Here is a 15,560-nt window from a genome sequence, read left to right on the forward strand (position 1 = left end):
AAGGACGTTTTTTTTTTTGTTTGGTTCGATCGGTCATGATGATGATGCAAATGGTTTAGGCCTTCTTCTCGGTCTTCTTGGGAAGCAACACCGCCTGGATATTCGGCAAAACCCCACCCTGAGCGATGGTCACTCCGGCAAGCAGCTTATTCAACTCCTCGTCGTTCCGAATGGCCAACTGCAAGTGCCTTGGAATGATTCTGGTCTTCTTGTTATCGCGGGCGGCATTTCCCGCCAGCTCGAGAACTTCAGCGGCCAGATATTCCAACACTGCGGCCAGATAAACGGGAGCACCGGCCCCTACACGTTCGGCATAGTTGCCTTTCCTCAGCAGACGATGGATTCGACCCACGGGAAACTGCAATCCGGCACGACTCGAACGGGACTTAGTCGCACTCTTGGCTTTTCCTCCTTTGCTACCACGGCTTGACATTTCGAATGAACTTGGTTCCAAGTAACGCGATTCAATTTACTAAAAATGCAAACTGCAAACTGTTGTTAAACCGACTTGCCGATGGTTTATTGTACACTAATTTCACAGCACAGAACGACTAGAAGGACTGTCGATCGAATTGCGAAAAATGCAAAACACACCAAAGGGGAGGAGCTTACATTACTGTTCCTGCGTAATAAAGCAGCATGCCATGGCCTTAGCCGTCATATCAGTTTCTCGCGCTAACAGAGCTACGAAGGATAATTTTCATCATTTACGTACTACTCTCGTTGCCATCGCAGAAAAGTGTCATCTGAAGATGCCGGCCAAAACCAGCGGAAAAGCAGCCAAGAAAGCCGGCAAGGCCACGAAGAGCGTCGTCCAAGGGGACAAGAAGAAGCGCAAGTTGCGCCGTAAGGAAAGCTACGCGATCTACATCTACAAGGTCCTGAAGCAGGTCCACCCGGACACCGGAGTGTCCTCGAAGGCCATGAGCATCATGAACAGTTTCGTCAACGATATCTTCGAGCGGATCGGTGCGGAAGCGTCCCGCCTGGCGAACTACAACAAACGCTCGACGATCACGTCGCGGGAAATTCAGACCGCTGTTCGGCTGCTGCTGCCAGGTGAGTTGGCCAAGCATGCCGTCTCCGAGGGTACCAAGGCCGTCACCAAGTACACCAGCTCCAAGTAGATGAGTGACGAGAGCATTTCAACACCAAACGGCCCTTTTCAGGGCCACCGAACAGTTTTGAGATGGAAAGAGTTTGATTTGGATAATGCCGATAGTTGTGGTGTCAATATTTTCGTTGTCTAAAATAAGGATCATGTAATAATAAATCAATTGTCTGGTAGATGTGTGTGCCTTATTGTTCATTACAACAAACCAAACTAAATTTTGACGCAAGGACTTTTTGTATTAACATTTAGAAATGGGTAATTCAAACTTCAGCCAAAACCAGCACGGGGTGATATTGATTCGTTTCAAACAAAGATTAAATTAAGCTTTTGAAAGTGATGTAGATACAGTTTTTATGTAAATAGGAGAACTGCTCCTAGAATTCATCTCATGGCTCCGATATTCATCCCATCAGAAACAAAGCAATAGAAAGTAATTTAAATTGTTTCTTATTTTTGTGATTTTTTTTAAGCATTGAGCACGCATGTTGACAAAAAAAGGAACAAAATTAGTGCTGTATTATTTTGTTTCGCGATAAGATAAATAAATATATGTTCCGTGAGATAAAGATCGGGGCAGCTCCTCTATCCCATTGGAACAATACTTGTTAGTGTTTTTATATTATAGTTGAGCATTAAAATACCACATAGTATAAAAATATAAAATTCCAATAAACAATCACGGCAACAGAAGTTCGATTAAACTTAAAACGCTTCTTACGGACACTCGTAAAATAATCGTTGCGTAAATAGCAATCCCCCTTTCTTCGTCATGTAACTGACGCATTACTCAGCATGTGATGTCATTCGATTAAAACTGAAATCCAACCGTTGACCCCTTCCTTGTTGCAAATCCACTTTATATGGAGATTGTCGTTGGAAACCGCACCCTTTCATTGTGTACCTACATGCAAAATTTTATTTGAGCCATAATTTCTCTTTTATTACATACGGCGCAATTTTTTTCTTCACAATTTGGAGATGTCACTTGCTTTTGCACCTAAGCCACTGAAAAGGAGTAATAACTCGCCGGATTCACATTGCTTGCGAATAAAAATGTCATTGGCCTCCACTTTGGCATACGATCGGCCTTTTCTTCTCCGATGGACACAATAAAAAGCTCCTCAAACAAACAAAAAGTTCGCATTTGTTTATGGCCAATAACCGGGCCCGCAAAACGCATCATCAAGCACAACACTTTGGGCTGTGTATCGTTTGCATAACCACGTGATGAACAAATGGAACGAATTAAAGCGGCATGCCGTAGTGGGTGGTCAATTATGATCCGGCTGCGGCGGCACGAGGGTTAATGCTTCCAACGCATCGATACTGACCGAACAAGCTCCGTTTAGCGGTTTGGGATGGAGGAGTCACGGGGTAGCATCGACGATGGCCATAATGAGATGGATGAGTGATTATTTAAGTGGAGAAAAGTGCTAAAATAAACATCGCGAATCGGATCTGCTCTCGAGGTGCTGTGCCCGATAATATACGGATGTTTGATTACAGGTGTAAAAAGTTTCGGTAAACTTTGAAGTGAACAGTTTATTGAATGAACAAAAGGCATGGCATATTTATTGTAGAGTATTATTTGTTATGAAACTATTGGAATGCATAAACAGGGATGTCTTTCTCAATTAGTCTGATCGGGGTTTTGAGGTATGTACAGGAATTAGAAAATGGATAGCGCAAATAAATACGCTTTCCGCACCATCGCATATTGAGGTCTTATTTATCTGAGCGTGTTAAGAAGATTTCCTTTTCTGTTTTTCTATCATATCTATCGTTGTAAAGGCTTTAATGAGAATCTATCAAATAGGGTGGTGATATAAACTATTCTCTATCCCCATTCCTTATTCATTCTTTTTTTTTAACTAATTTTATTTGCTAATTTAATGTAATACATGCATTCTTCTCTTACACTAGGTGTTCCGTGTTATCTAAACACTATCATCCTTATTTGCTATGGTACATTTTTAGCTATTATTAATACATTTCAAATGCCTCTGGCAGTTAGGATTTTTTCTCTGGTTGAATTGAATCATGTAGGAATTACAATGTTTTAAACTCAAACTAAACTTAACCTAATTTATACTAAGGGTACAGGAGCTAATCGTTGCAATAGAAGATTGCAACGATTTTATGATAAAGTTGGAAATTATTTTGTTGGACATTCATTGCAATGTCTCAGAATTAGAAATTCTATGAAGTTCATTGGTACAACATGGAGGCAACTTCAGAATCATTTTCAAAATTTAATTTTGAATCCTCTGAAGAAGTGCCTTCTTTCTGGTATTGCAGCAACTAGTCCATATTGGCACAGCATACAACATGGCTGGTCTAAAAAATTGTTTGTAAACCAAAAGTTAGTTCTTAAGACAAAGTTTTGATTTTCTGTTTATAAGTGGATATAAACACTTAATATATGTTATATATTGTTACATTTGGCTTGAATTCCTTCAATGTGACTTTCAAAAGATAATTTATGATCTAGGAGACGTCCTAAATATTTAGCTTTGCTAGATCAATTAATCGGAACCCCATTCATAGTGACAATATGTCTGCTAAATGGTTTCAAATAAGCATCTCGGCTTATGTGGAAAATTATAAACTGAGTTTTGAAAGCATTCGGGGAGATTTTTCATTTTTGCAAATAAGTGGGGAAAACATCCAAACTTTGTTGCAATCTACTACAAATGACACGAAGGCTTCGCCCTTTAGCTGAGAGGCCCGTGTCATCTGTATACACAGATTTTTGACACCCTGGTGGTAAATCAGGTAAGTCAGAAGTGAAAATGTTATACAATATGGGCCCTAGTATGCTGCCTTGGGGAACACCAGCTCTTAGAGGTAATCTATCAGATTTCGAATTCTGATAGTGAGCGATCTGATAAATAATTTTGAATCAGTTTAATAATGTACCGAGGAAAATTTAAATTCATCAATTTTACAATCAAACCTTCATGCCAAACACTGTCAAATGTTTTTTCTATATCAAGAAGAGCAACTCCAGTCGAATATCCTTCAGATTTGCTGATTCAAATTAAATTCGTAACTCGTAACTTGCCAGCTCAGGGATTGAGGATTTCGGTCGTTTAGAACTGACTTGTCTCTTAAATCTCCAGCTGAGGAGAAACCTATTGTGCAGGACCTTTTTGCCTTTCTCGTATACTAAGTATACGTAAAGGCTATATGATCGCTCCAAAAACAAACTTTTTATAGAACGCCCGGAGACCCATAGGGTTATATACCGATCGACTCAGCTCGACGAATTGAGGTGATGTCTGTGTGTATGTGTGTGTGTGAGTGTTTGTTTTTTTTCTTCCTAAGCAATGGAGGGGGAATCTGCTCAACAGACATCCTGGGTTGTCCAGGAAGTGCGGGGTTAGGGACCACCTCCAACAGCAAACGAGGGAGGCAGGACTACATCCCCGACCCGCTAAACCGTTTCCATTGGGGCAGCAGGGACAGCAGGGACAGCATGATGTCCAAGGGCTTGACGACCCCTCCCCAGCTGTCTGCGAGTCAGGGAGAACTGCCTAGGGCGTGGTGGGATTTAGCAGTGGGCTCTGCTAAAATCCCTCCCAAAACCACAAGTGCCCGTAAGCGGACTCTATCAAAGCGACTGTGTGCCGCTTCAAAAGCACAAGCCCAGGGAGTGCCAATTGGCATGGGGAGTGTCCCTGCTTCGGCAGGGTAGCGTGTGGTCTGCTTCGGCAGGGAGTGAGTGATCTGGTTGTGCTGAGGCAGGAGTGTCATAGCGTGTCGCCGCTATTGTCACCTCGAAGCGCAGCAGAAGTCTGAGTATGGACTGCACATGCTGAGGTAGGAGTGTCGTAGCGTAGTATCGTTGATTCGTCCCTACATACCGCTATCGACACCTCGAGGCATTGCAGTGGAGTGTTAGAGTGAGCACCCGAAAAAGGGTCACATGGAGCGAATGGTCTTTGGAGAAGCTGCTTCGGCGGCAGGGTGGCAGTGGGTTGTACCCACACACCTACAGTTGTGCACATGTGGTGCATGGGGAGTGTCCCTGCTTCGGCAGGGTAGCGTGTGGTCTGCTTCGGCAGTGGTGTGATTGATCTGCTCGTGCTGAGGCAGGAGTGTCGTAGCGTAATATCTGTAGGCCCAGGCAGTTACCGCTATTGACACCTCGAGGCATGGCAGCGGAGCGCCCGGGAGAGCATCCAAGTAAGACTCAAATGGAGTGAATGGTGTGCGAGCACCCAAGTCAGTCTCGCGTGGGACGAGTGCCTGTGTGAGCGATAATGAGCGAGTACGCTTAGTACTGCCGTCCCCCCAGAAGTAGTACTGCGAGGTAGTTCCTGGGGAAACGATGGTGGAGCCCAAGGGAGTTTAGTCGGTATTACCGGTATGGTCGAGTCCGACACTCCAGTACACTTCCGTGTGGTAGTTTGGCAACTACAATGCACGTGTACTGGGTTAGTGTGTAAATGCATTCTCCCTTGTAAAAAAAAACCGTTTCCATTGCCGCCAAGCCCATAGACCCTTCGGTACAACCAGAGAGTGATGCTTCAAAGGGGGGTCAGTGCACAACGCACCCTCGAGGTTGGCTGCGTGTCCTTGCAGCATCGAACATCATAACTCGCTCTTTTAGAAGAACACCATGGTATCGTGCCAGCGCGTTGCCGGCTTTCCAGGTGGCCTAACCACGCCCTATGTCCTCGGAAGGTGGTAAGGGTCGACTTCGCGCCTGCTTCCCTCTGCACGACTGGTATCAAGAATGATGATGCCGCGTGCACCACAAATTGACCTCTCTGCGTTAGGCCCTATTCGCCAGCACACAGAGGGACTTGCCGACGCGGTGCCTACGCCTGCCCCAGCCTTGACGAGGACCCCTTTCCGTCCTCGGGCTCGGAAACCCGCCCGGTCGACCGACGCCGCGAAAGCGACGATACCATGTTGTTCTTCGCGCGGCCACTTGTTCGATAAAAGGATCGAGTTCGACCACAGGGCACCGGTATGACCCATGAAGCCGACTCCGAACCTTTGGGCCACCTCTTATTTGCGCCTGAACTAGCCATTCCTCGAGACCACGCACCACCTTCTGTGTAGCTCCGAGACGATTTGGACGATAGCCGATAAAACGGCGTTCCAGCCAACTTCATCTTTACACATCCTCTGGACTAGGTTGTCCGGGGTAGTTTCCAGACCACACGTGGCAAGCATGTGGTCACGCATTGTGCGAAAACGCAGGCACACGAACAACACGTGTTCCGCCGTTTCCTCTAAACCTGCACACGGCCTCGCCCGAGTGTCCGAACCGGTGTAGGTACTGTCTGAAGCAACCATGGCCTGTAAGGACCTGGGTCAGGTGGAAAGTGATTTCCCCATGGTGCCTCTGCGTACCAAAGTGGAGGCCATATAGGTACATACGAGTTTTATTTTACGATTTTTCCCGACATCAGAAGAACATTATTACGATTAAACTTTAAAATATAGAGAATAAAAAAATCTTACCAGCACCAAGTCTCGAACATGTGATCTTTAGATTAGCAGGCGGGTACTCTACTACTGCACTATACTGCACATCTTGAAGTAAGATGAATTTTTGTCCAACATAAGCTACAGAATTTATATCTTTACAACTGCTTGAAACGTCTACAAGCCATTTGGACTGAAGTGGTTTCGATTTTATTACGATTCACATCGACATTCATTCGCACTGATATAGGATATTGCGACTTTATTTGCTGTTAGTTATACGATATGTGGTTTACTGGGGACCCACGTACCTATCTCCGGTATCAACCTATGTGTCCATCTACCCTTAGTGGAACTGTCCCACGCACGCTGCCATTTGACCATTGAGGCCAACCTGACAGTCCTACGGATGCCTCTCGTGCCGCGCATTTCGAAGCACTCTATGTCTTCACCGATACGATGTCAATAGGCATCATACCGGTGATGACGCAAAGTGCATCGTGCGACACGGTACGGTACGCGCTCGCAACTCTTGGGCACATGAGCCTATACCTACTTTCTAACTTCGTTCTGTAGCAGTTAATACGCAGGTCCGTGCCACAAGCTGGCCCCCCTACCTCTGTATGGACAGAGCAACGCTAGCCAGAAGCTTGCGCTTGCTGGCATAAACCGCAGAGCTATTGGACATCATCCGGGACAATGCCACTATGGCTGTGGAGGCACGCTTGCAGGCGTAATTGACGTGGCTACCAAAGGTGAGCTTATCGTCGATCATTACCCCCAAGAGTTTGATGGAGCGTTCAGAGGTGACCGTGCAGTTGCCTGCCCTTATCACCGCTTGTTGCTCCGACTTTCGTCTTGTGGTGAGCCAGTTCTAACTTCATGGAACTCATCCACTCCTCCATAATTGCGATCGAGTGGGCTGCAGTCAACTCCACCTCTTCGATCGATTCGCCGTAGACCTCCAGCGTAATATCGTCAGCAAAGCCGACGATTACCACGCCCACCGGGAACTTCAACCTCAAGACACCGTCGTACATGACGTTCCATAACACCGGACCCAGTTTGGAACCTTGCGAAACCTCTGAGGTTATGTCAACGCACTTCCGACCCGCCTCCGTGTCGTATACCAGTACTCGATTCTGGAAGTAGCTTCCGAGAATCTTGTACAGGTACTCGGGAATTCCAAGACGCAGGAGCGCATCTGCAATAGCTGCCCAACTGGCACTATTGAATGCATTCCTCACGTCGAGAGTCACTACTGCACAATAGCGAACTCCCCTCCTCTTACGCTGGATAGCTATCTCCGCGGATTTGGTAACCGACAAGATAGCGTCTACGGTCGACTTACCCTTTCGGAAGCCAAACTGGTTACTCGATGGACCATCCGCAACCTCGGTGCGTATCAACAACCTGTTGAGGATGATCTTCTCGAGCACCTTCCCCGCCGTATCAAGCAGGCATATTGGTCTAAATGCCGACGGATCCCCAGGTGGTTTTCCCGCCTTTGGCAATAGGACCAAGCTCTGCCTTTTCCATGCTTCAGGGAAGACTCCCTCGTCCAGGCATCTCTGCATGACAGATCTGAACATCTCGGGAGCCTCGGCAATGGCCGCTTTGATGGCCAGGTTCGGAATATCATCCGGTCCTGGCGCCTTACCTACACTAAGGGACTATGCAATCCCCGCAAGTTCCGCCACAGTTACTCTTCCCTCGACAAAGGGAGGCCAGGGACTTGAGTCGTGACGTGGGAAGAGCCCCGCGATGATTCTCTCCAGCATCTCTGGAGACCGCTCTGTAGGGGCCATCGCCCCACGTGTCTTGGCCATTACGACCATATAGGCAGAGTGTAAAATAATCGAAAATTCTGGTGAAGTCAATTTTCCTTCATTTGTCAGTTCACTTCCGACACATTCATAGTCGGCTCTGGACAGTCAATATTCAGTTGAATATTGTTACGTTTAAGATAGTAAGTTTTTTGTTACTCGGCAAAAGTCACAAATATTCGAAATACGCAATCAAACAAAACGCTATTGCCGCCTTACGTACCCGCATAACGCACCAACCGCCACTTTGAAAGTGAATCAAAATAATCCACCCCTGCTGAAAACGAAAAAGCCCATTCGCGAAGCGCCGCGGCAACTTGACAGATGAGTCAGTTCACACGCACACCATTAGCAAACACGACATTGGAGTAAAAGAAACGGTACTTTTCATCCGGCACGTCTTCGCGAGTGGTAGCCCCATCGCCATCATCGAGCGGCTACAAATTGTACGGGGAAATTCCATCTACACGGGCGAGGGACCACATGGTGGCCAATTGATTGTTCTCCAGTGGCCGCGTTTCTGTGCCCACGATCCAACGTTCCTTCGTCGTTGGCCAGCAATTGAACGTGAGGTGAAGACACCGGAGCTCCCACCGAGGAAAAAAGAAGGAACCGACTCTCAATATTCCGGGCTCGTCAGGAGCGCCAAAATCTGACGAAAAAACAGGACAAGCGGGAGGAATCAGACCACGTGAAAGTGGAGAAGGACAACGATCTTTGGAAGGACATCGGCCAGTATCCAGATTTTCAAATAACACCCCAGCATTGGGTAAGTCCACCTGAGTGGAAAACAGTCGATCTTTTAATACGGTGCGTGCTTTCATAGGGTGTTTTTGCCGAGCCAGTCTACGGTCAGGTTGCACGATGTAATCATTCCTACCGGACGGGTAGAGGGCCGTCGGATTATTTCGTCTAAGCTGTCAGATTATTCCTACCGGACGGGTAGACGGCAAGTACCGGAACAAAGAGCAGGTGGTCGGAAGGGACCAGAAACAGCCCAGCCGGGTGAGAGCAGCCTCTTCGACGACGGGGGAGATCCAGTGACTCGGAGGGACCCCATCCAGTAGTTGGTCGCACTGGACGGCCAGAGGGGTCTCCAGCAGAGCACTCTCGAAGCAGGCGTGAGGTGGCAGTGGAATGCGGCAGCAAAGCAGTTGCGGCGGTGAGAACTCCGCTGAGAGGATCGATCAGGGGGACGCCCCGAAGACCGTGAGTAAAACAGTATGTGCTTTGTGAGATAGGAAGATAGAGAAAGAAGAAGGCAGAGAGTGAGGAGAAGAGGGATGAATAGGAGGTAGGAAGCATGAGATGAATATTGGTACGCCACCCTCGAGACCGCATCGTGCTTTCGTGCTGTGCGGTTCTTTCTCTCTTTGCGGAAGGAAGTTTTTAATACTACCCGAAGCTATTTTAATTTCAACGGTGCTTCTTAGCGCTATTTGTACCCACTGATCCCGTTACGATCTTTGCAAGGACCCGTGCCTTCGTTTTACGTTGGACCCGTTTGCGGAAGTAAAATTCCGACAAGCGGTGGTAATCCTGCAGGGACACCGTTCTGGGAAAAAACCTCTTAGAAGGTCACGTCTCCACGCTCAGCAATGAGTATTAACAAAAACAAGAGGAAGGGGAGTCTCTGAATTCTCCACTTCCTTCAAAGAAACAAGGTTTCAAGACCGTCCTGCCCAAGCGCGGAAAAATAGAAGAAAGCTGGAGAATTCAGATATTCCTTCTAACTCTAATATCGGAAATAATTCTTTCCAATCGAACTGAGCAATCAGTTCGATTTGATTAATGATGAATTGAGCAAATCGAATCTACCTCTAGCCCAGGTGATTCGATTCATGCGAAAAAGCAAAGGATTCCGCCAATTGTGGTATCTGTTGCCGAGTTTTCTGGCTTCCGGAATGAGATTTTGAGTAACCTTCAGGGGATCAAGGTTTCATTTCAGATTGCTAGGAAGGGTGACTGCCGCGTTTTGCCGGGATCCTTTGACGATCGCAAACGTCTTCTTCACTATTTAACTGAGAAGCGCCATAAATTCTTCACATACGACGACAAAACTGAGCGATTGTTCAAAGATCACTGGATGAGATTAAAATTGAAATTTCTCAATTACTTGGATTTTCACCAGTCCAAGTAATTAAGATGAAAAAGAAATCCCATTCTGGTACTTCCCAGAGGGGCATTTCTCAAGAATTTTATTTAGTTCATTTTAACAAAAGTGAACTAAATAATATGAAAAGTTTGGAAAAGGCCTGTATTATGTCTCATGTCCGTGTTACATGGGAACATTTCCGCAGGCCTGGGGGAAATTTCCAAAACCCTACCCAGTGCCGTAAGTGCCAAAAGTGGGGTCATGGAACCAAACATTGTCACATGGATGCTAAATGCATGATTTGTGGTGGAACCTCTCACGCCAAGGACGCATGTCCTGTGAAAGAAGATTCCAATAAATTTAAGTGCGCAAACTGTGGGGGCAATCATAAATCCAATTTCTGGGAATGCCCTTCACGCAAAAAAGTTTTGAATTCCCGTGCAAAATTGATGACGGGAAATTCCAATCGGATCCCAGATTCGACGGGTAGAAATTTTTCAAACGCTCAAATTTCGAAACCGGTTACCGGTCGAGCAATTCATACCCACCACAATTCTCAAACAAATTTTGCTGCTCGTCAACGGGTAGCAAGCACTTCAGTAAATTCCAATTTTTCCAATGTACCTACGTATGCAAACATCGCTGCTGGTAGACAAAATTTCTCTTCTCAAAATGAGGTTTATACCCATGTCCCAACGGAAAATAATGGTCATGTTGCCGATTCAGGTAGCATGACTGCTTCCGATTTTGATTTTTAACTAAACAATTGCATCACATGATTGATGCAATGTTCAAAGCAAATACCATTCCTGAAGCTGTTCAGGTTGGTATAAAGTACACACAAAAAATTGTTATCGGACTCCGTTTCAATGGATCCAAATAATTGTGTGAAAGTTCTAAATTGGAATGCCCGCTCTCTAAAGGGTAAGGAAGATGAATTATTCAACTTCCTTTCAGTTCATAATGCATATTGCCATTATAACTGAAACGTATTTGAAACCAGGACTTTCCATTAAAAGAGATCCAATTTACTATATTTATCGAAATGATCGTCTTGGCAGCGCCTGTGGTGGGGTTGCGATTGTTGTCATTAATAGACGTATCAAAAACGAATTATATTCTTCTTTTGAAATCAAAGTTTTGAAACCTTGTGAGTTTATGTTGAAACAAATTTTGGACAATTTTCCTTCATTGCAGCCTACTTGCCTTTTCAATGCAATGGGCAGCAAAAGAATTTGTTGAAAGCTGATCTTCAAATTCTGACTCGCAACAAATCAAAATTCTTCGTAATTGGTGACTTCAATGCCAAACACCGTTCATGGAATAATGCTCAAAGCAATTCCAATGGTAAAATTTTATTTGAAGATTGTTCTGCGGGATATTATACTATTCAATATCCCAATGGACCAACTTGTTTTTCTTCCAGTCGAAATCCTTCTACAATTGATTTAGTTTTAACGGATTCAAGTCAGCTGTGTGGCCAATTGGTAACTCATGCTGACTTTGACTCTGATCACCTTCCTGTGACATTTGAAATCTCACAAGAAGCCATTTATAATCCAATCAGCTCTACTTTTAATTATCATAGAGCTGATTGGGATTTATAAAACGTATATCGATAGGAATTTTGATGTTGATATTCCTCTCGATACCAAAAGTGATATTGATAATGCTCTCGTATCTTTGACAAATTTAATTGTCGAAGCCAGAGGCATTGCAATTCCGAAATGTGAAGTTAAATTCAACTCCATTATTATTGACGACGATCTTCAGCTACTGATCCGTCTTAAAATGTGAGAAGAAGGCAATACTAAAGAACTCGCGATCCCGCGTTGAAAGTTATTTGGCGAGAATTGCAAATGAAATTAAAAACGTTTCGCTATTCTGAGAAATACCAACTTTGAGAATAATGTCTCGAAGTTGGATCCCAGTTCGAAACCCTTTTGGAAATTAACAAATTTCTTAAAAACCTCAAAAGCCAATTCCAGCGCTTAAAGAGGGAAATAAAATTTTATTAACAAATGGCGAAAAGGCTCAAAAACTTGCTCAGCAGTTCGAGAGTGCCCATAATTTTAGTCTAGGTCGCACTAGTCCAATTGAGGATCAGGTTACACGAAGCTTCGAAGACATTCTCAATCAAGAGAATGTTTTTGACCCTTCGTTGGGAACCAATTTGGATGAAGTTAGATCTATTACTAGAAAATTTAAAAACATGAAAGCCCCAGGCGATGAAGGTATTTTCTACGTACCTATCAAAAACTTCATGAGAGCTCTTTATCCTTTTTGGATAATTTATTTAACAAATGTTTTCAATTGCCATACTTTCCAGATAAATGGAAAAACGCCAAAGTTGTTCCAATTTTGAAGCCGGACAAAATCCAGCTGAGGCTTCTAGTTACCGCTCAATTAGTTTGCTTTCTTCAATAAGCAAACTGTTTGAAAAGATTATTTTAAATAGAATGATGGTTCATATTAATGACAATTCTATTTTTGCTGATGAGCAATTTGGTTTTCGCCATGGGCATTCAACCACTCATCAGTTATTAAGAGTTACGAACTTAATTCGGCTCAACAAATCTGAAGGATATTCGACTGGAGTTGCTCTTCTTGATATAGAGAAAGCATTTGACAGTGTTTGGCATGAAGGTTTGATTGTAAAATTGATGAATTTTAATTTTCCTCTGTACATCATTAAACTGATCCAAAATTATTTATCAGATCGCTCGCTGCAGGTAAACTATCAGAGTTTTAAATCCTGATAGATCACCTGTAAGAGCTGGTGTTCCCCAAGGCAGCATATTGGGGCCCATATTGTATAACATTTTGACTTCTGATTTACCTGATTTACCACCAGAGTGTCTAAAATCTTTGTTTGCAGATGACACGGTCCTCTCAGCCAAAGGTCGAAGCCTTCATGTCATTTGTAGTAGATTGCAAAAAAGTTTGGATATTTTCTCCACTTACTTGCAAAAATGGAAAATTTCCCCGAATGCTCCCAAAATTCCAAATTTTCCCACATAAGCCGAGAGCTTCTTATTTGAAGCTTTCTAGCAGGCATATTGTCACTATATATGAGGTTGCAATTAATTGGTCTATCGAAGCTAAATATTTAGGACTTCTTCTAGATCAAAATTAACTTTTAAAAAGCACATTGAAGGCATCCAAGCCAAATGTAACAAATATGTTAAGTGCCTATATCCACTTATAACAGAAAATCAAAACTTTGTCTTAAGAACAAACTTTTGATTTACAAACAAATTTTTAGACCTGCCATGTTGTATGCTGTGCCAATATGGGCTAGTTGCTGCAATACCAGAAAGAAGGCACTCCAGAGGATTCAAAATAAAATTTTGAAAATGATTCTGAAGTTGCCTCCGTGGTATAGTACCAATGAACTTCATAGAATTTCTAATATTGAGACATTGCAACAAATGTCCAACAAAATAATTTCCAATTTTAGACAAAAATCGCTGCAATCTTCTATTGCAACGATTAACTCCTTGTACCCTTAGTATAAAATAGGTTAAGTTTAGTTTAAGTTGAAAACATTGTAATTCCTACATGGTTCAATTCAACCAGAGGAAAAATTCTAACTGCCAGAGGCAATTGAAATGTATTAATAATAACTTAAAGCGTAACATAGCAAATAAGGATGATAGTGTTAAGAAAACACGGAACACCTAGTCTAAGAGATGAATGCATGTATTAGATAATTAGCAAATAAAATTAGTAAAAAAAAAAAAAAAAAAGGTACGCCACCCTAAATATATGTATAAAACCTAGATTTGTGATGATGTTCTATTCATTGGTGCTTTAGCCTTTCAGTTTGTTGCTTTTTTGATCCGTTTTGGAAAGTTCTGCTCTACCGCTACCGGAAGCTCGCAATAATATTAGTCATTGAATATTTATGCACATTTTACAAATTGATAAATTATCTGAAATCTGAACACGTTTCAAATGAGTAAAATGATTTATCACACAGGACTGAATCCGATTTTTATCCGTGATCTACTTTTAACGGTAAACATCAACATAAACAATGCTAATTATGTTTTTTCTGTACATAGTAAACACACTCAGTGACAGTCGAATGAATGAGTTCGTGGAGTAGTCGTCTGACTATGTCATTCTATGTTTTGAATATTCATGCGATGTTTGTCAAAATTCGGACCGAAGTTGCTTCATGAAGATGAATATTTTAAGCTCTGCTATAGGCGTCACCCCATGGATTCGCGTTGGCACTTTGACACAGGCCCTCGAAGCAGGCTTTTTTGCTTGATCTAATCTCAGTCTTCAGAGCGGCTCTAGCAGCCACGAACGCCACCCGTCGTTCAACATGCTCCTCTTCTGTGAGTGCTTGCTGCATCCGCCTCCTTGTCCGTAGGCAGGCGCGGCGCAGGTTCGCAATTGCTTGAGTCCACCAGTAAGCCGGTGGCCTCCCATTCCTAGGGTGGACTTTCCTAGGCATGGTGGCATCGCATGCACGCGAGAGTACTGTTACCAGCTGCTCGACGCTCAGACCGAGAGTATTGTGCTCGCGGCGGAGCGCTTCCTTAAACACCTCGTCGTCGAAGTATGATGTCGTCCACATACGAGGGCTAGGCCTCGCCCCTTCTTCCGTCCGCTGAATGCTGGTCGTATAGTCGATACTGTAGCGAACCGCCAGGTGGTCGCTGTGAGTGTAGCCATCATCTACCCTCCAGTTCGAACTACTCGTTTGGCCAGGGCTCTAGAACGTAACGTCGATAATCGACTCGGCCCCGTTCCAGCTGTAGGTACTTTTGGTACCGACATTAGCCAAGTCCACATCCAACATGGCGAGTGATTCCAGCAGGATCTGCCCCCGTTGATTCGTGGATCGGCTTCCCCATTCCACGGCCCAAGCGTTGAAGTCCCCCGCTATCACCACCGGCCTACGCCCCATCAAGTTAGCCGTCAAACAATCTAGCATTCGACCGAACTGCTCGATCAACCATCGAGGAGGCGCATAGCAACTGCAGAAGAAGACCCCGTTGATTTTGGCAATGACGAAGCCCTCGTGTGTCGAAGACACCAACTCTTGGACTAGGTATTTCCCCGTTGT

At 44.2% G+C, this 15,560-nt stretch overlaps 3 protein-coding genes and 1 long non-coding RNA gene across 4 annotated transcripts in view; 3 read left to right on the forward strand and 1 right to left on the reverse strand.

Annotated features, from left to right (window-relative positions):
* LOC134207859 (alpha-protein kinase 1-like) overlaps positions 1-15,560 on the forward strand; it is a 239,878-nt gene that overhangs the window by 125,018 nt on the left and 99,300 nt on the right. The gene's annotated exons all lie outside the window — the stretch shown is intronic.
* Positions 6-505, reverse strand: LOC134207857 (histone H2A-like). Its single transcript, XM_062683808.1, has one exon. It carries the CDS (start codon positions 431-433, stop codon positions 56-58), a length of 378 nt encoding a protein of 125 aa, XP_062539792.1. The 5' UTR covers positions 434-505; the 3' UTR covers positions 6-55.
* LOC134207855 (histone H2B-like) lies at positions 649-1,273 on the forward strand. Its single transcript, XM_062683806.1, has one exon. The coding sequence runs from the start codon at positions 753-755 to the stop codon at positions 1,125-1,127; it is 375 nt and encodes a 124-aa protein (XP_062539790.1). The 5' UTR covers positions 649-752; the 3' UTR covers positions 1,128-1,273.
* Positions 8,822-14,283, forward strand: LOC134217078 (uncharacterized). Its single transcript, XR_009980906.1, has 3 exons — positions 8,822-9,151; positions 9,209-9,700; positions 14,228-14,283. It is a non-coding gene; the product is annotated as an uncharacterized LOC134217078 (long non-coding RNA).

The sequence above is a fragment of the Armigeres subalbatus genome, chromosome 1, assembly GCF_024139115.2.
Source record: "Armigeres subalbatus isolate Guangzhou_Male chromosome 1, GZ_Asu_2, whole genome shotgun sequence".
NCBI lineage: Eukaryota > Metazoa > Arthropoda > Insecta > Diptera > Culicidae > Armigeres > Armigeres subalbatus.